The sequence below is a fragment of the Cherax quadricarinatus genome, chromosome 15 (assembly GCF_038502225.1).
Source record: "Cherax quadricarinatus isolate ZL_2023a chromosome 15, ASM3850222v1, whole genome shotgun sequence".
In the NCBI taxonomy this organism is placed as follows: domain Eukaryota; kingdom Metazoa; phylum Arthropoda; class Malacostraca; order Decapoda; family Parastacidae; genus Cherax; species Cherax quadricarinatus.
Genome location: NC_091306.1, coordinates 5,035,738 through 5,057,305, shown reverse-complemented (window position 1 = coordinate 5,057,305; position 21,568 = coordinate 5,035,738). Strand labels below are relative to the sequence as shown.

At 41.1% G+C, this 21,568-nt stretch overlaps 1 protein-coding gene across 2 annotated transcripts in view; it reads right to left on the bottom strand.

Annotated features, from left to right (window-relative positions):
- Positions 1-2,934: 2,934 nt before the first annotated feature.
- Positions 2,935-21,568, bottom strand: part of LOC128692138 (uncharacterized) — a 63,473-nt gene continuing 44,839 nt past the window's right edge. For both annotated transcript variants that reach the window (XM_053781162.2, XM_053781163.2), the window contains exon 3: positions 2,935-11,209. In XM_053781162.2, coding sequence (XP_053637137.2) covers positions 6,953-11,209 — 4,257 coding nt within the window. In that variant the 3' untranslated portion in view covers positions 2,935-6,952. The remainder of the gene's footprint in view (positions 11,210-21,568) is intronic.

Below are 21,568 nucleotides of genomic sequence, written 5' to 3'. Positions count from 1 at the left end.
TGTGTGTTTGTGTGTGTGTGTGTGTGTGTGTGTGTGTGTGTGTGTGTGTGTGTGTGTGTGTGTGTGTGTGTGTGTGTATACGTGTGTGTGTGTGTGTGTGTGTGTGTGTGTGTGTGTGTGTGTGTGTGTGTGTGTGTGTGTGTGTGTGTGTGTGTGTGTGTGTGTGTATACGTGTGTATACATGTGTATACGTGTGTGTATACGTGTGTATATGTGTGTGTATATGTGTGTGTATACGTGAGTGTATACGTGTGAGTGTATACGTGTGAGTGTATACGTGTGTGTGTATACGTGTGTGTACGTGTACTCACCTAGTTGACGTTGCAGGGGTCTAGTCCTAGCTCCTGCCCCCGCTTCTTCACTGGTCGCTACTAGGTCACACGTGTGTGTGCTCACCTATTTGTGGTTGCAGGGGTCGAGTCATAGCTCCTGGTCCCGCCTCTTCACTGATTGCTACTAGGTCCTCTCTCTCCCTGCTTCATGAGCTTTATCATACCTCGCCTTAAAACTATGTATGGTTCCTGCCTCCACTACTTCACTTTCTAGGCTATTCCACGGCCTGACTACTCTATGACTTAAGCAATACTTCCTAACATCCCTTTGATTCATCTGAGTCTTCAACTTTCAATTGTGACCTCTTGTTTCTGTGTCCCATCTCTGGAACATCCCGTCACGTGTGTGTGTACGTGTGTGTGTGTGTACGTGTATGTGTGTGTGTGTGTACATGTGTGTGTGTGTACGTGTGTATGTGTGTGTGTGTGTGTACGTTTGTGTGTACGTGTATGTGTGTGTGTGTACACGTGTGTGTACATGTGTGTGTGTACGTGTGTGTGTACGTGTGTGTGTACGTGGCATGTGTGTACATGTGTGTGTACTCACCTGTATGTGTGTATATACGAATACCAAAAAATTAATCTTACAATAATTTGGTTTATAAAGTCTGTCTTCCTCCGAATACCTGGCTGTCTTGATACGAGATCCTTGATTCCAATTTTACATACACACAAAAAAATGGAAGGAACACACATACTAATCTTGGAATAAAACTGATAAAAATGACAACCACTGGCCGTGTCTACCACAAGACAGTGCTTGAGACAAGTACAGTATAAGAGCCCACCTGGGGCCCTACCTGTCTGCCTACACTACTGTATTTATAAGAGGCTTACAAAATCTAGGTTACCAGTAATGCCCTCACACAACCTCACATATAATATGTAAAACTGAACAGAAATTTGTACATGTAACAAAGTATTGCCAATTAGCTTTGGTAAACCTAAACCCTGCACAGATATAATGCTTCTATATCAAGAACATTGTAAAAGAAAATAAAGGACTACATGCAAAGCAAATATAATATATATATATATAATAATAATCTCCTTCATAGAAATAACGCTATAAACTCTTAGTGACTTCATGAAACACTGACCACGGAAAGATAATAATTGGCCGTGTGACAGTTGGCATCTTGAATGAGACAACTCCTCATCAGACAAGTCATAACCATGAAAGGCTTATGGAACAAAGCCATATCTGGCTTCTTCTGAGACATAAGCATATAACTTACATTGTTTATTGTAGTTTCTTCTCACTGTAATACTAGCAGAATAAAATAGCAAATTCTGTAGCTTAAAATATCTAACGTCTGACATTTGGGGTTGAATCAGACTCGGACAAACCATTCCTGACATCACGGCTAAATGAATGTATCACAAGCTAAGGAGGTTACAAAATAAAATATTGGCCGCAGCCTAACACAAGCAAAGACAACTCTGACTTGTGGTCAAGACAAGAGCTTAGGTTCCCTCCAAGGCAGCTGCATCAACTCACAGTACCACTAATCACTAAAGCATTTTATGTAATTTCCAATTGCAAGATTTGTCCTACTACAGCAAAAGGACCAAAGAAAAGCCAAAGGCAACCAATTTGTAAAGCTAATACCTTTACGATAAATAGTGGTTGAATGCCTCAATTATTTCCAACTCAAAAAAATTCTCACACACCTCTTTTTTTATGAATGATATTTATGCTTATTTCACAATGGAAAAAACGTGAAATCTGCATAAAAAACTTTGTCTTGCATAGCAAACAAATTGGCTTTTTGAGAATAGTAGAGGCATCAATGTGATAAGTGTGGTTGATGTCACTATAAGGCTGAGGGATGATATACCACAACCTATACATCTCAACCTTAATGGCTGGTGGGCAAATTCTCCTGTCTTGCCACCACCCAGAGAAAACTTTGACACACAGGGAAGAACTCACCACAATGGTCTGGGTTACCCCCCGCCACAGCCTTGGTGGGGGTCAAGGCCAACAGTGCAAGCACCCAATTTATTAAGAGACTAATGGAAAAAGTTTTATCAGAAATCATAATTGACAATAGCCCAAAATGTGATTATTAAACACAGAAATTATTGTACTCAGTATTCCTGCAGAAAATTTAATGTTGTGTTATCTTTTAACTCGGGAAGAGGAAATATATCTTAAAATATGCTAAATATAAATGGGGCACTTTCCAAGAAGCCACAGAAGACCCTGCTGCTGTAGCGAGTCCCACACACCACAGAGAGACAATATTGTGTTTACAGTTTTCCTGAATTATCTGTGGGGCCTGAACAAAGAAATGCTACGTTGAGGGATAACTTGGATTTGTGCCTACACACCACATTTGGCACAAGATATAGTTCATAAGGGTGATATGTCACCCTGTAATCTAAGGCTGATTCACATAGGGATACAAGTTCAAGGAAGCCCTCAACGCTGTACATCTAGGGGTTGCTCACATGACTGCTAACTAAGCAAAGACCCGTACAGTAAATCTCTTAGAAGTAATAGACTGCAGGAGCATGTTTTCACTAAATGTATTCATGTTTGGGAAAGGGGTGAATGTCTGCTTTTGTTTGTGTTTTGTGTGTATGTGTGTGTGTGTGTGTATGTGTGTGTGTGTGTGTGTGTGTGTGTGTGTGTGTGTGTGTCTGTGTGTGTGTGTGTGTGTGTGTGTGTGTGTGTGTGTGTGTGTGTCCGTGCATGTGTGTGTGTGTGTGTGTGTCCGTGTGTGTGTGTCCGCGCGCGCGCGCGTGTGTGTGTGTGTGTCTGTGTGTGTGTGTCCGTGTGTGTGTGTCCGTGTGTGTGTGTGAGTGTGTGTGTGTCCGTGTGTGTGCATGTGTGTCCATGTGTATGTGTGTCCATGTGTATGTGTGTGTGTCCGTGTGTGTGTGTGTCCGTGTGTGTGTCCGTGAGAGTGTCCGTGTGTGTGTCCGTGTGTGTGTCCGTGTGTGTGTGTCCGTGAGTGTGTGTCCGTGTGTGTGTGTGTGTCCGTGTGTGTGTGTGTGTGTGTCTGTGTGTGTCCATGTGTGTGTCCATGTGTGTGTCCGTGTGTGTGTCCGTGTGTGTGTGTCCGTGTGTGTGTGTCCGTGTGTGTGTGTCCGTGTGTGTGTGTCCGTGTGTGTGTCCGTGTGTGTGTCCATGTGTGTGTGTGTGTCCATGTGTGTGTGTGTGTGTGTGTGTGTGTGTGTGTGTGTGTGTGTGTGTGTGTGTGTGTGTGTGTGTGTGTGTGTGTGTGTGTGTGTGTGTGTGTGTATGTGTGTGTGTGTGTATGTGTGTGTGTGTATGTGTGTGTGTGTATGTGTGTGTGTGTATGTGTGTGTGTGTGTGTGTGGGTGTGTCTGTCTGTCTATTTGCATGTATATATACAGGCACATGTACTCCATTTGAATGATAAAGTTCAAGCCTTAATGTAGAAAAAATAATATAGTGTAATGTTCAACCTCATACACATACTATAATCCCCAAGTTCCTTCAGCAAAGTGCAACGTTGAGTACCTCCTTACCCATCTCCCTTCACTTCTAGCTGTTCTCTGCCCTTTCATAGGCCTGCAAAAAAATTCAATCTGCTAAACTCAACTTAGTAATTTTTCCCAAATGTCAAGATAACCTCTAAATAAATTGATTGTTGTTTCCTAACATGAGCTTGGTAAACCAGAAGCATATATTTCAGCAAGCTTATGACAGAACAGATATTGTATGGCAACAAATTGATGCACCGTATACGTATTCCAGACTGTTTGATTCAGTCCTGAATGATTACTTAATGGTACTATATGACATGTCAAAAGACTTCGGCAAAAATACAATATCTGCCAAGAAAATGTGGTAATACTAAAGGCAGATCTTATTTCCATCACTGAAAGCAAAGGTTCACATTTAACAGACATATAAATCATATGCCTCTTTCTCTTCACTAACACCAACAAATGCTTCTAAAACGCACTGTTGATCAACTGAAGTTCTTTCGCTCATCAAATTCACTAAAAATTCATATATACACATACAGAATTCATTTCCTGTACACAAGTGTAAATGATACCCAATATTACACAGGTCACTGATTGGTGGCAGTACAGAGAAAATGTGCACCTACTTCAAATATGCCTTTTAGAGATGACCTTAAAAAATTATATCAGGTAATTAAGTAAAATTGTCATGTATGGCAGAACGGACCCCACAGTCATTTTATCCCCCTAAAGAAACTACTCGCAATAAACACACACAGCAGACACACTCAAATAGTCTCAAGAGGCCATAATCCATCTCTACAAACACATGCATGCAAAACTCCTCAAACAAGAAAGCCTCCTCAGAGGCTGCCACTATATGTGATTGAATGATATATATATATAGATATATATATATGAATACTATCAGTTCTACACACTATAATCCTATTAATTATATAAAGTAATAAAGAGGCATTGCATATGCAGTTTCATTTTAGTTCTTTTAAAGTCTTACAGGTACTAGGGGTTCTAAAAATTTTTGCACAGTAGAAGTCAAAAACCTTAAATTAAGAAAAAAATATGCTCAAGTTAAGACAAGAAAGACACGTAGAAGATGAAACCAGCAAATTGCATCCAAAATGTGTCACGGTCAGTTGTTCAGAGCCTTGGGGGACCCGTCTAGTACATCAACAACTCAAAATTCAAAATATTAATGATGGCGGGCACTTAACACCATGTGTAGCTGATAAGTATTACACTATTCGCTTATAAAATTCCTGGATATGTTAGTCATGTGTATTAAGGAACCATAAAGTGGCCAATAGTGATGAGTGGTAATGATCTATATTCTACTTCTGTTCTCACAACAAAGCACTTAATGAAAAAATGACACTCACGCACGAACTATATAATAAAGTTTTGATTATATATAGTAAATAGAACAAAATAACTTTCTTTGGATCTGGATAAATCAGCTCCACTGTGGGAACAAAGTAACAAGCAAATGTATTTCACAATCAGAAAAACAAAGCCACAAAGGATGCATGATTACAAAATTACATTTCTGAATGTTTAAACTTTCAAGAAATTTATTATGTTATGTTATATAAATCAATGTTTGTCCTGTAGCTCTACTTTCTCTAAGCTCAGCTGAGTTACTACTGTGTTTTATTGACTGGTAGACGGAGTGTTGATGAGGATCAACTTTCCCTGAGTTGGAGTGGGTAGCTGAGCCCTAATGAGCCTCCCCTGTAAGGATGTACCGACCTTGTCACAAACCCAGTGTGTAAAGTTAAGGAAGCACCAGCCCATTAATTCTCTCAGGTCAAATTCTCTGCTTAGAGGAAAAACTATCACAACTAAATTTCATTATTTGTTCTTTCTCGTCAAAATTTTTTAATAAAATGTCTGTCTCTTTAATACATGATTACATGATAATTAATTAAAACTTCAAATAAAGCAGATTAGATGAACATGCCTGAGTTTCCCTCTCTTTCTCAATCACTGAAAATGATTCCTCACAACAATGAGGTGTAGGGACCTGGGCAATCACAACTTAACACCTGAAGAATTCTTAACCATTCTTTCTAAAGCCATCAGATCAAATACCCCTAACAAATTTAAACCATAACCAGGAACACCAGATGAAGAAAGCTTAGGGCATCAACATCTAGTGCACATATAGATAGCTATGGTAAAAATTTTCAGGGTACATTAAAGCTGTTTTCAGGAGCTGAGAAAGCTAACCTGTTCACTAACGCTGAAGTCTCTCACAACAAACTATATACAGCCTAATCTCGTTTGCTCGATCAATTTCTGCAGTGGAATAATTTCTCACAGTAAAACAAGAAATGTAGGAGGTTATCAAGTAAAACTCCCAACTTGTGTAAATACAGTAGGCAAGAACAATGGCAACAATATAATAAGGGCAACATAAGTGAAATGCCATCAAATCTCTCCAGTTCTTTGGAACACAACTGATACCCATCACTGGTGTAACTGTGAATATACTTTCCCTCAATATGTGGACATTTACTGTTTTATCACAAACTATAAAGACGTTGAGGTATCACTAGAATATAGATGGTAAAATAATCAAATGATAAAATGTGCAACCTCATTTAAAGTGCCCATGAGGATTTTCAAGAAAGCCCTTAATATGAAGTGGAGCAAAATTATGTGGAAGCCTTATTTGCTGAATCACTTACTTTGCAATTTTGTTAAAACTTATGATTGATAATACAATTATTTAAAAATTTTGACATAAATAATGTATATAAAATCACATAATGCATGCTACATTAAGTTAATTAACAATCAAAAAGACCTTTTCCTTGTTTGAGATGTACTGTGTTAACATTACATCCTTGATGGCTGTCGAACAAACGATGACCAACTTTTTGACCATTAGCATCTGCAGCATTCTATCACCAGAACATTTGACCACCACAACCAATAACTCCACAACACAATGCTGGTTCAATATTCACAGTACTGTACAGGTATTTGTGGCATAATTTGCTAATTTGGGGCCATATGAAAAATAGTGAAATTAAAGCATCAACCCAGCTATCTCTAGCCTCTTTCTGTTATTCAATAATGTTTTTAGTGAGATTTGGCAGAGACATCAAGGTTAAGCTTTAGGAGGCTTCACTGTGCATATAAGCTCATCACTTTACACTTAAACTTGTTTCTGGAGACTCTTGTGGAAGAGCTTTTGATTCAGTTTCATGGGGATGCTCACAGTCTCCCTCCTCTACACCCTTCTGTTCATATTCCCCTCCTCCTGCACCATCTACAATTACTTCTCTTCTTTCTTTAACATCCGCTGCGCCTCTTGGTCCTGTTTCTCTACTGACTTGCACCTTATTACTCTTAATACCTTTTCCTTCAACATCCTTAGGCCACTCATCCTTGTTAAAGGGAGAGTCTGAATTGTAGCTAGGTGAATATGGTTCTTCTTTTGGCTCACAAAGCTGAACTATAGGTTCAAAATTTGGCCCTTCCGTTCCATCATCCCCATCTTCTGTTCCATCCTCGCCTTCATCTACTTCCTCACCCTCAGCTCCTTCCTCTCCTTCAGACTTCATTAAATATTTTGATTCTCTAAGGATCTTGATTTTAAGGCTCTTGATAGGATGACGCTTCTTTTTATGAGTCTTCAAACAGCGTTTTAGTCTAAACATTGCTGGACATTCATCACATTTGATTCTACGCCTTCCCTGCCCTGGCCCCTTTCCATGCATTCTTTGTATATGCGTCTTTAAATTTGATCTCTGAGCAAATCCAGCCCCACAATGATCACATTCAAAGGGTCTATCACCTGTATGTAGCTTCATATGGATCCGTAGGTTGCTATTCATTGTAAATTTTGCACCACACTCAAGACAATTGTAAGGTTTAATTGCACTGGGGTTTTTTTTTCTACCTCTCCTTGTTGGCATGCCTGCTTCCCCACAATGAACCCTATTTTTATGAGCCTTGAGATTTGATTTCTGTGTGAATGCTTTCTCACACTGATCACATTTATGAGGCCTTTCACCAGTGTGTGTGACAGCATGAGTTTTCAAATTAGCTATCTGTCTAAATGCTGCATCACACTGATCACATTTATATGGCCTTTCATCAGAGTGTATTTTCTGATGTGTTTTTAATGTTGACAGCTGAGTGAAACAAGACTTGCACTGTGGACACTGATATGGTCTCTCACCTGTATGGATTCTTTTATGAGCTCTAAGATTGCCCTGCTGAGTGAATTTTGATCCACATTCTCCACATGTGAATGGCTTCTCCCCTGTATGTCGCCACATATGATTCTTTAGTTGAGTGCTATTCTTGAAAATTTTTTCACATTCATTACACTTGTGTATTACTGGAATACGAGGAGGTTTTGGTTCTTTAGGTCTTTTGGGTTTTGGTGGCTTGGGAGTTGAAGCCATTGGGAGCTCATGTCCTAGCATTGGAGGGTAATCCTGACTAAAGGGTTTGACATCAAGATATGGTTTTACTTCTAGATCATCTTCCATTCTCATATTATCACGGTGATCTCGGTCTTGGCCATCACTAATGTACTGGTTAAACTGGGCATTGTAATGACCTGTGTAAAATTGATGCTGTGTGGGTACAGGAGTGCATGAAGGATCGGTCATGGATGATACAGGAGTTGGTGGACCAAGACTATTGTGACTCAACTCTCCTCCTCGATACAATGATTCTGAATAACGCGGCGACTCAACTCTCATTGGTTCTCGCATCTGATGTGGAGATTCTGACATCATTCGATGCGTCAAGGCATCATAATGTGAGCGCATGGAAGGCATAGGGGAATCTTGAGGGGGTAATGCATTCATCCTCATGCCACCTGTAGTGTTCGTGTTATCGTGATTAATGCGAAGATTCTCTGGCATAACTTGGTGTGAGGGCTCTGTCACACAAAGATTTTCTGGCACCATTCGAGATGCTTCATTTGTCACCCTGAGATTCTCTGGCATTAAAGAATGAGTTTGAGAAGTTTCTGAACATAAACGTAGATGATGAGGTGTGTCTGCTCCAAGTCGCATATGCTGATTACTTTCAACTCCCATATGATGATGATGATGATGATGATGTTGATTATCAGAGCCCATGCGGAGATGCTGCTGTGAAGATTCTACCCCTATTCGAAGATGCTGCTGTGAAGATTCTACCCCTACTCGAAGATGCTGGGAGACTTCTACTCCTAATCGCAAGTGCTGAGACGTTTCAGCTTCTACTCGTAGATGATGTGGAGTCTCTGCTCCTACTCTTAGATGTTGTGGAGTCTCTGCTCCTGTTCTTAAATGATGTGGAGTCTCTGCTCCTACTCTTAGATGTTGTGGAGTCTCTGCTCCTACTCTTAGATGTTGTGGAGTCTCTGCTCCTACTCTTAGATGTTGTGGAGTCTCTGCTCCTACTCTTAGATGTTGTGGAGTCTCTGCTCCTACTCTTAGATGTTGTGGAGTCTCTGCTCCTACTCTTAGATGTTGTGGAGTCTCTGCTCCTACTCTTAGATGTTGTGGAGTCTCTGCTCCTACTCTTAGATGTTGTGGAGTCTCTGCTCCTACTCGTAAATGATGTGGAGTCTCTGCTCCTCGTAAATGATGTGGGGTCTCTGCTCCTACTCGCAAATGATGTGGAGTCTCTGATTCTGTTCGCAAATGATGTGGAGTCTCTGAGTCTACTCGCAAATGATGTGGTGTGTCTGATCCTACTCGTAAATGATGTGGTGTTTCTGCACCTATTCTGAGATGGTGTGGTGTGTCTGCTCCTATTCTGAGATGTTGAGGAGTCTCTGCTCCTCGAAGATGCTGTGGTGTCTCTGCTCCTACTCGAAGGTGCTGAGGAGTCTCTGCTCCTACTCGCAGGTGCTGAGGAGTTTCTGCTCCTACTCGAAGGTGCTGAGGAGTCTCTGCTCCTACTCGAAGGTGCTGAGGAGTCTCTGCTCCTACTCGAAGGTGCTGAGGAGTCTCTGCTCCTACTCGAAGGTGCTGAGGAGTCTCTGCTCCTACTCGAAGGAGCTGAGGAGTCTCTGCTCCAATTCGTAAATGTTGAGGAGTGTCTGCTCCAATTCGCAGATGAAGGGGAGCTTCTGCCCCAATCCTCATGTGCTGTGGAGTTTCCACTCTACTTTGAAGATGCTGAGGAGTTTCTGCCCTAACTTGAATGTGCTGTGGAGTTTCGGTGCCAACTCGGAGATGTTGAGGAGTTTCTGCCCCTATTCTAAGATGTTGAGGTTCTGTCCCTACTCGAAAATGTTGAGTTTCTGCTCCTACCCGAAGATGTTGAGGAGTTTCGGCATCTCCACGAAGATGCTGAGGGGTTTCTGCTCCCAGTCTGAGATGTTGAGGAGTTTCTGCTCCCAGTCTGAGATGTTGTGGAGTTTCTGCCCCTCCACGAAGGTGCTGAGGGGTGTCTGCTCCTACACGAAGATGTAGAGGGGTTTCTGCACCAACTCGAACATGCTGGGGAGTTTCTGACCTTGCCTGAATATGTGGTGTGTCTGCCCTTACCTGTAAATGTTGAGGAGTTTCTGCTCCTACACGTAAGTTTTCTGGCATGATGCGTTGATTAGTTAAATCTGTTCCATATCTTAATGAATCAGAGTGAAGATTATCATTTGAGGAGTAACGCAAATTTTCAGATATCATTCTTTGGTCAGTTGGTGACCTTAAATTTTCTTGCATAGTTCTCTGAGAAGGGCTGAAGTAGTCTCTAAGGCTCTCTTGCACCATACGCTGTGCATCTGCATGACTACGAATGGACTCTTGCACAGTACGCTGAGGGGGTTCTGAAGGCGGCCTCAGGGGATCAGACATTATACCACGATATGGGGCCTCAGGACTTCGTATTGATTCTGATACTGATGGACGCAGAGCCTCAGCAACCAGTCGTTGAGAATCTGACTGCAGTCTCTGGAGGTCAGAAAGTCGCTGTTGTAGATTAGAGTCTTGTGCTCTCTGTATGTCTACTGGGTTTCTATAAGAATCACTAGGAGGCCTTTGATATATATCTATATTTTGTTCTTCTGTTCGCTGTAACTCTGATCGTATTCTCTGAAGATCGGCTGGCAAGCGCTGAGATTCATTTGACTGTCTGTAAGGATCTGCTGACATTCTTGGACTATCAATACCATATCTATTTTGATCTAGTGACTCTGCAGCCAATCTATAAGATTCTGGAAGATACCTATGTGCCTCTGGAGGTGTCCCAGTCATAAATTTTGACCCAGAAAATATATTATGTCCCAAAGCCATAAGTTGTGCACTCTGAGACATTAAACTTGAACTAGGGCTAGATATGCTGGGGTAGGAAGCTGGGATTTGTTGGCCAGGGACGGATGACGGATGTGGAAACATTGCTCTTCCATCAAGTGCACCAGCAGGTGTGCCACTGCGACTTCCACTCTGCATCTGAGGATAATTTGTTTTCATTAGTAATGTATTATGTATAAATAAGCACAGTACATTATATAATATGCACCAAAAATTATAAAAACATTATTACAGTAAAACATCAATTTAATGAACCTCAATTTACTGAATCTTAGATTTAATGAACAAAGTCTGGGAACAACAGACAAAGTCTGGGAACAACAAAGTCTGTTAAACCCAGAAATTTCTGTTACAGTCCTCAGGGGAAATTGATTTTGCATTTAATAAACTAAATTGATTATAACCAGAATTATTTGTTATTGCTATGGTCTGCTGGGTCAACTGATCTCAGATTTAACTCTTTCACTGTCTCCCATGTAGGTTTATGTTACTGAAACCAGCGTTGTTTTAATAGATCTCCACATAAATTCTAGCAGAATCAAATTTGGCAGGAGAGGCCTGGTAGGTCTAACCATTAGAAAACAGGTTTGTGCAATGTGCACAGTATACAAAAATTGAGGCCATAGCCATCTTTGTATACTATTATCCACCATGCTGCATGGATGCAATGCTTTCGCTCCCGGGTGAATTCAATGTGTATTATTCGCCAATGACAGGTATTGAATCTGGGGGATGAATTCTATGGATTTGAGCATTTAGTGACTGAAAATGACAGCTGGGATGCCAGAAACAGCACTGAAAACCCCAGTGACCCACAGCCATCCATGTCTGGGCTCAGTGCATTCAGAACACGTCCACATCATGAGTGAAAGCTAATATTCTCCTTTACTTTGGGGATAGATATGATGATAGTGATGTGGACTTTGATTTCCTTACAAGTGATGATGATTATTTACCTGTGAAGCATCACTTTATACAGTGGTCTGTTAGTGTCCCTGCTGCTATTCCCAAGGGACTTAGTACATCATGGGACCCAGCACTATCAACAGACAGTGATAATGAAGTTGATGGTGCTTCCATTGGCTACAGGCAATGCCAGTGACACATGCAGCAGTGGCTGGTGGGGCATAGAGGTGGGCGACACCTGTACCAGCCCAGGCAGTGAACCATGCCCCACACCCCAACAGTCCTAGGCTGCATCCATCACCTACACACAGCTACCAAAATCACTACCACCACAACCAGCCACAAATAACCAATGACCACCACCACCACCAGACTGCATCTGGGATTGGCAGGAGGATGCACATTTTGTGCCCATTCCCCACCAATTTGACGACATACACAGTGGAGTATACCTGGATGGTGTGCAGGGTGTCAATCCCCCTGCAGCCTGGTCCATGACCAGGCCTCACAGTGGATCAGAGCCTGATCAACCAGGCTGTTATTGCCAGCTTAATGCAAACTGTACATCCAAAATTTTTTACATAGTGGTCCATTTCATTGAGGATTTATTTGTAAAGAACAAAATGCACTATAAACTTACTCTTCAGAAAAAATAACTAGAAAGACAAACTGATTAATCTGGTCTGCATCTGTACAGTATATACAGGTATCCCTCATTTTAGGCTGTAGATGCATTCAAGGCCCTTGGCACTTACACTAAGCTCAAACAGGCCATAGACACTTAATTACTTATAATAAGAATTTTCACTGCACTTTGTGGATTATGCCAATCATGTAGGGCTTGCAGCAGTAGAACAACTTGTTCTGTGCAGCACACAACAAAGTTCAGGGAAGATTTCAGTATAGATGAAGAATATTTTGATGAAAGGAAATGAGACACAAGGGAAAGAGCAGTTCTCTTGGTATGATTCTGATAATGCAGTTGAATTTAAAATTTCCTTTTAGTTAAGTATTGCCTAGTACTGTCTTTTTATAGATTCCATGATAGCAAGACTGGCAATATTATATAAAAAACAAGATAACAAATTTTGCACTAAAACTGTAAAAAAATGTATTTTTTTCTGCATATTTTAGCAAGACAAAACTGGAGTAAATAAAGACCTTGACAGTGGTGACATGCAGCATGCTAACTCGTAAGTGACAACTTTTGTAATGAAGAGTAATAACAAAAGATAATTAACCCTTAAACTGTCCAAACGTAGATCTACGTTCACGTGCGTACCGCTCTGACCTTGATTTTCCCCACTTGAAAGCATGTAAAAAAAAAGTAGATCTACACTCGGAGCCCCCCCGCACATGGACGTAGATCTATGTTTGGACAGTTTAAGGGTTAAGAAGCTCTGGGCCATAGCAATACTTGGGATGCTAATCATGCTAATGAAGAGGTAAAAGAAGCCATTGAAATATCCTTGAAATACAAGGAATAAAGAAACAAGATACAGTGACTCAAATCTCTCTCTCTATTGCATCTCTAGGGGGGTGCTAAACCCATAAGGGAGGTCATACAGTGCCTAGGGAAATAAGAAACATTCAGGTTCGGTCCCAGGAAGGGGAACACAGGTCCAATCCCTCAGGTCAAGAGCCCCTCACCAGCATCAGAGCACCTCCCTCTGAGAGACAGTCGTTCACAAATATGAGCAAAACATTATTTTGCTGGATCCAATTTGTGGGTTTGCTGTCAACTCTTGAACAGTGGTTTAATCTCTTCAAAAGCTTTTGGTTTGTGGACATAGTATATATATAAATAGGTATACCTAGTTACGATGGTGCTTGCTTTAGAGCACTTTGGTAATAAGTACAACGTTTTTAAATTATAATCATGTTTATTATTTTTGGTGCTTACCTTGCTCTTAAGATGCTTTTTGGCAATTTTCAGATTCTTTGATTCATTATTTTTACTTCTGCATCATTCTTTAGGCATAGTGCTATTGCACACTTAATAAATGATAGTGTTTGTAGATGAATGGTTCAGAGAACCGACATGTTGATAAATTAGACACATGTGCAACTCTTGGGTATCTTTATTGAGGAAACGTTTCGCCACACAGTGGCTTCATCAGTCCATACATAGGAGAAACTTGAAGAACAGGAGGAGAATGAGGTAATCAGTCCCTCAACCTTGAGTCGATGTGTTCAGTCCATCAATCTTGAGTAGAATACGGCAGATGAGCGGAGAAGCAGCTTATAAACCGTATGGCAGGAGAGGTGTAGCAGTCATAGGTAGTGTCACATTTGTTCAATGTGGAAGTAGGTTGTGCCCAAGAATTAGGCAAGCGAAGAATTCCTAAGTATTAAGATCCCAAGAAGTTGCAGATGAATGGTTCTCTGAACCATTCATCTACAAACCTGTCAGACACTGCAACTTCTTGGGATCTTAATACTTAGGAATTCTTCGCTTGCCTAATTCTTGGGCACAACCTACTTCCACATTGAACAAATGTGACACTACCTATGACTGCTACACCTCTCCTGCCATACGGTTTATAAGCTGCTTCTCCGCTCATCTGCCGTATTCTACTCAAGATTGATGGACTGAACACATCGACTCAAGGTTGAGGGACTGATTACCTCATTCTCCTCCTGTTCTTCAAGTTTCTCCTATGTATGGACTGATGAAGCCACTGTGTGGCGAAACGTTTCCTCAATAAAGATACCCAAGAGTTGCACATGTGTCTAATTTATCAAATGATAGTGTAAACACATTTTTAGGTATGAATTGGCAAGTGGAAAAAAAGAAAAAGCCATGATTCATTTCAAGGCAGCATTTGCTTTATGGCAGTGGTCTGGAACTTAACCCGCCATATTAATGAGGTATGTCTTTCTTGGAAGACTCAGAGCCAAAAAATTTGACATCTTAATACAGTGGACCCCAGGTTCGCGATGCTATCGGTATCCGATAAATCCGGTAACCGATGCATTATATCGCAGAAAATTTGCCTCGCTTCCCGATACAAAACCCGGCATGCGATGTGGTTCGTACAAGACGTGTCCATGTGTGGCTTGAACTGCCCCGTGTGTGCCAGTGTTTACAAGCCAGCCAGTGTGCGCGCATCTAAGGATACATTCGGTACATTCCATATTATCCATATTATCACTGTTTTTGGTGTCTGTTTTTGCAAAATAAGTCACCATGGGCCCCAAGAAAGCTCCCAGTGCCAACCCTTTGAGACCAAGGGTGCTAATGACTGTTGAAATGAAGAAAGAGATAATTGCAAAGTACGTAAGTGGAGTGCGTGTGTCGGAGCTGGACAGGTTGTATAGTAAACCCCAATCAACCATCTCTACTATAGTGAGCAAGAAAACGGCAATCAAGGAAGCTGTTCTTGCAAAAGGTGCAACTGTGATTACGAAATAGCGACCGCAAGTGCTAGAAAATGTTGAGAGACTGTTATTGGTGTGGATAAATGAAAAACAGATAGCAGGAGATAGCATCTCTCAAGCAATCATTTGTGAAAAGGCTAGGCAGTTGCATGACGATTTGGTAAAAAAATTGCCTGCAACTAGTGGTGATGTGAGTGAATTTAAGGCCAGCAAAGGTTGGTTTGAAAGATTTAAGAATTGTAGTGGCATACATAGTGTGATTAGGCATGGTGAGGCTGCCAGTTATGTTGTGCGACAGAGGTCCAGTGACTCTCAAGCTGGTCCTAGTGGCATTAAAAGAAGAAGGGAAGTAACCCCAGAAAAGAACTTGCTACCTCAAGTCCTTCTAAATGCTAACACCATCCACACTCTCCCCTCCTCCCATCCCATCAATCATCACCAGATCTTCATTAAAGGTAAGTGTCAATTATTCTTTCATTATTTATTGTTATTTATTGTTGTTATTGTAATTACTATTCTATTGCATTAAACTTAATATTTCACGTGGTAAAAGTTTTTTTTTCATACTTTTGGGTGTCTTGCACGGATTAATTTGATTTCCATTATTTCTTATGGGGAAAATTGATTCGCTTTCCAATATTTTTGGTTTACGATGAGCTCTCAGGAACGGATTAGTATCGCGAACCGGGGGTCCACTGTACTTTATTTATATTTCCCAGATACATTTCAGGTACTTGGGATATACAATGGATTTTAACTATAAGCAAAGCTGTCAAGTAAAATTTAATGAGAAAATTTATATGGTTGCCACTGTACATGCAATTTTAAAGTAAAAATTCCAAACAGAAGGCTGTCATTTTTTCAGAAGTGTTGAATTACATATATCGAAAGGGTTGGAAAGAGGGGGTAAAGGAGGTTTTGTGGGTGAGGGGCTTGGACTTCCAGCAAGCGTGCATGAGCGTGTTAGATAGGAGTGAATGGAGACGAATGATACTTGGGACCTGACGATCTGTTGGAGTGTGAGCAGGGTAATATTTAGTGAAGGGATTCAGGGAAACCGGTTATTTTCATATAGTCGGACTTGAGTCCTGGAAATGGGAAGTACAATGCCTGCACTTTAAAGGAGGGGTTTGGGATATTGGCAGTTTGGAGGGATATGTTGTGTATCTCTATACGTATATGCTTCTAAACTGTTATATTCTGAGCACCTCTGCAAAAGCAGTGATAATGTGTGAGTGTGGTGAAAGTGTTGAATGATGATGCAGAGAATTCGTAGTTTGGAAGTTAGGAGGAGGTGCGGGATTACCAAAACTGTTGTCCAGAGGGCTGAGGAAGGGTTGTTGAGGTGGTTCGGACATGTAGAGAGAATGGAGCGAAACAGAATGACTTCAAGAGTGTATCAGTCTGTAGTGGAAGGAAGGCGGGGTAGGGGTCGGCCTAGGAAGGGTTGGAGGGAGGGGGTAAAGGAGGTTTTGTGTGCGAGGGGCTTGGACTTCCAGCAGGCATGCGTGAGCGTGTTTGATAGGAGTGAATGGAGACAAATGGTTTTTAATACTTGACGTGCTGTTGGAGTGTGAGCAAAGTAACATTTATGAAGGGATTCAGGGAAACCGGCAGGCCGGACTTGAGTCCTGGAGATGGGAAGTACAGTGCCTGCACTCTGAAGGAGGGGTGTTAATGTTGCAGTTTAAAAACTGTAGTGTAAAGCACCCTTCTGGCAAGACAGTGATGGAGTGAATGATGGTGAAAGTTTTTCTTTTTCGGGCCACCCTGCCTTGGTGGGAATCGGCCGGTGTGATAATAAAAAAATAATAAAAAAAAATTCTTTCTTTTTTTTGGGTCACCCTGCCTTGGTGGGAGACGACCGACTTGTTGAAAAAAAAAAAAAAAAAAAAGTATGTAACTGAAAAATGGTGAAATATCTGAGGTCAGAAATTGACAAGGAAGACAAATTCCAGATTGGGAGGAGCTCAAACACTCACATGTCAGTGTTTTAACCACCTGGCCAGTTGACTCTTATAAATTTCATCCATTTGGGTGAATCATATTAGAGCCAGATGGCCCAGTGGTTAACACACTAACCTGTAAGTTTCAGGACTTGCCTACCATGGGTTTCAGCTGCACATTTGTGTTTGTTTGTAAGTCATGATGTGTAAAACTGACTACTGACAAAAACAAAAGTGCCTAATTTGATTATTTTTCTAATAATAATTAATAATCTAAATAATCTAAAGCAGTGGTTTTTTGCCATCCAAATTAAATAAAATGCTTAGGTGGCTACAACTGCACAAGCACAATCCAAGAATTCTCTCCCTCCCCCACCCACTACATAAAAATGACCCTTTGGGGTAAACAGCACCTTGAGCCTATTATTCCAATATGCTAAATTTATATGTTAAATACACTGTAAGACATTTAATTTTCTAAAGCACAGATTGAGGTTTCACCACATTAAAGTCCACACATCTCACCTCTGTGTGGAGGCTGTGTAACAACTGAAACACGAGACTTATATCTCAGCTTCCTTTACAGGGGGTTACCTCAATGCCATTGCAGGACTCTTGATCCAAATAACTGTAGCTACCCTCCCCTTCCTTGGAACAAACCTTCCCATTCCTCAAGCAATGTATGACCTAGAGGGGTTTAGCACTTCATGATCATAACAATGCTCATCCCTTAACTGACATACCCACTTAACTTTTTCTCTGCAGATGGTATTACGTTCTTTTTATGGAAGTAGAACACATTTAAATAATAATAATGAATGCAAGTGAACTTACTGGAATTTTGGTACAGAGGACATCTACAATTCTATTTCTATCTTCTGGCCCAATGCTTGGTCATGACCTACTTCCACTAGTGGGTCCTACCCACCTATGATAATATCTTTAATTGCTGCACTTCATCTCTGACTCTGGTATACAAGTCTCTATTCTCATGCTTCAGATTTATCACATCTAAGGACATGAACATTTATCAAGGCTGAGGGACTGAATACCTCTAAATTACTTCTCCACTCCTTTCACCATCTCCAGATTTGATCTTATGTTAAATTATTTCTACTGTTGCTTGTTCATATGCTAGTACAGTGGTACCTCAAATTTTGAACAGCTCCCAACTTGAACAATTATTATTATTTTTTTTTTTTATTATCACACCGGCCGATTCCCACCAAGGCAGGGTGGCCCGAAAAAGAAAAACTTTCACCATCATTCACTCCATCACTGTCTTGCCAGAAGGGTGCTTTACACTACAGTTTTTAAACTGCAACATTAACACCCCTCCTTCAGAGTGCAGGCACTGTACTTCCCATCTCCAGGACTCAAGTCCGGCCTGCCGGTTTCCCTGAATCCCTTCATAAATGTTACTTTGCTCACACTCCAACAGCACGTCAAGTATTAAAAACCATTTGTCTCCATTCACTCCTATCAAACACGCTCACGCATGCCTGCTGGAAGTCCAAGCCCCTCGCACACAAAACCTCCTTTACCCCCTCCCTCCAACCCTTCCTAGGCCGACCCCTACCCCGCCTTCCTTCCACTACAGACTGATACACTCTTGAAGTCATTCTGTTTCGCTCCATTCTCTCTACATGTCCGAACCACCTCAACAACCCTTCCTCAGCCCTCTGGACAACAGTTTTGGTAATCCCGCACCTCCTCCTAACTTCCAAACTACGAATTCTCTGCATTATATTCACACCACACATTGCCCTCAGACATGACATCTCCACTGCCTCCAGCCTTCTCCTCGCTGCAACATTCATCACCCACGCTTCACACCCATATAAGAGCGTTGGTAAAACTATACTCTCATACATTCCCCTCTTTGCCTCCAAGGACAAAGTTCTTTGTCTCCACAGACTCCTAAGTGCACCACTCACTCTTTTTCCCTCATCAATTCTATGATTCACCTCATCTTTCATAGACCCATCCGCTGACACGTCCACTCCCAAATATCTGAATACGTTCACCTCCTCCATACTCTCTCCCTCCAATCTGATATTCAATCTTTCATCACCTAATCTTTTTGTTATCCTCATAACCTTACTCTTTCCTGTATTCACCTTTAATTTTCTTCTTTTGCACACCCTACCAAATTCATCCACCAATCTCTGCAACTTCTCTTCAGAATCTCCCAAGAGCACAGTGTCATCGGCAAAGAGCAGCTGTGACAACTCCCACTTTGTGTGTGATTCTTTATCTTTTAACTCCACGCCTCTTGCCAAGACCCTCGCATTTACTTCTCTTACAACCCCATCTATAAATATATTAAACAACCACGGTGACATCACACATCCTTGTCTAAGGCCTACTTTTACTGGGAAAAAATTTCCCTCTTTCCTACATACTCTAACTTGAGCCTCACTATCCTCGTAAAAACTCTTCACTGCTTTCAGTAACCTACCTCCTACACCATACACTTGCAACATCTGCCACATTGCCCCCCTATCCACCCTGTCATACGCCTTTTCCAAATCCATAAATGCCACAAAGACCTCTTTAGCCTTATCTAAATACTGTTCACTTATATGTTTCACTGTAAACACCTGGTCCACACACCCCCTACCTTTCCTAAAGCCTCCTTGTTCATCTGCTATCCTATTCTCCGTCTTACTCTTAATTCTTTCAATTATAACTCTACCATACACTTTACCAGGTACACTCAACAGACTTATCCCCCTATAATTTTTGCACTCTCTTTTATCCCCTTTGCCTTTATACAAAGGAACTATGCATGCTCTCTGCCAATCCCTAGGTACCTTACCCTCTTCCATACATTTATTAAATAATTGCACCAACCACTCCAAAACTATATCCCCACCTGCTTTTAACATTTCTATCTTTATCCCATCAATCCCGGCTGCCTTACCCCCTTTCATTTTACCTACTGCCTCACGAACTTCCCCCACACTCACAACTGGCTCTTCCTCACTCCTACAAGATGTTATTCCTCCTTGCCCTATACACGAAATCACAGCTTCCCTATCTTCATCAACATTTAACAATTCCTCAAAATATTCCTTCCATCTTCCCAATACCTCTACCTCTCCATTTAATAACTCTCCTCTCCTATTTTTAACTGACAAATCCATTTGTTCTCTAGGCTTTCTTAACTTGTTAATCTCACTCCAAAACTTTTTCTTATTTTCAACAAAATTTGTTGATAACATCTCACCCACTCTCTCATTTGCTCTCTTTTTACATTGCTTCACCACTCTCTTAACTTCTCTCTTTTTCTCCATATACTCTTCCCTCCTTGCATCACTTCTACTTTGTAAAAACTTCTCATATGCTAACTTTTTCTCCCTTACTACTCTCTTTACATCATCATTCCACCAATCGCTCCTCTTCCCTCCTGCACCCACTTTCCTGTAACCACAAACTTCTGCTGAACACTCTAACACTACATTTTTAAACCTACCCCATACCTCTTCGACCCCATTGCCTATGCTCTCATTAGCCCATCTATCCTCCAATAGCTGTTTATATCTTACCCTAACTGCCTCCTCTTTTAGTTTATAAACCTTCACCTCTCTCTTCCCTGATGCTTCTATTCTCCTTGTATCCCATCTACCTTTTACTCTCAGTGTAGCTACAACTAGAAAGTGATCTGATATATCTGTGGCCCCTCTATAAACATGTACATCCTGAAGTCTACTCAACAGTCTTTTATCTACCAATACATAATCCAACAAACTACTGTCATTTCGCCCTACATCATATCGTGTATACTTATTTATCCTCTTTTTCTTAAAATATGTATTACCTATAACTAAACCCCTTTCTATACAAAGTTCAATCAAAGGGCTCCCATTATCATTTACACCTGGCACCCCAAACTTACCTACCACACCCTCTCTAAAAGTTTCTCCTACTTTAGCATTCAAGTCCCCTACCACAATTACTCTCTCACTTGGTTCAAAGGCTCCTATACATTCACTTAACATCTCCCAAAATCTCTCTCTCTCCTCTGCATTCCTCTCTTCTCCAGGTGCATACACGCTTATTATGACCCACTTCTCGCATCCAACCTTTACTTTAATCCACATAATTCTTGAATTTACACATTCATATTCTCTTTTCTCCTTCCATAACTGATCATTTAACATTACTGCTACCCCTTCCTTTGCTCTAACTCTCTCAGATACTCCAGATTTAATCCCATTTATTTCCCCCCACTGAAACTCTCCTACCCCCTTCAGCTTTG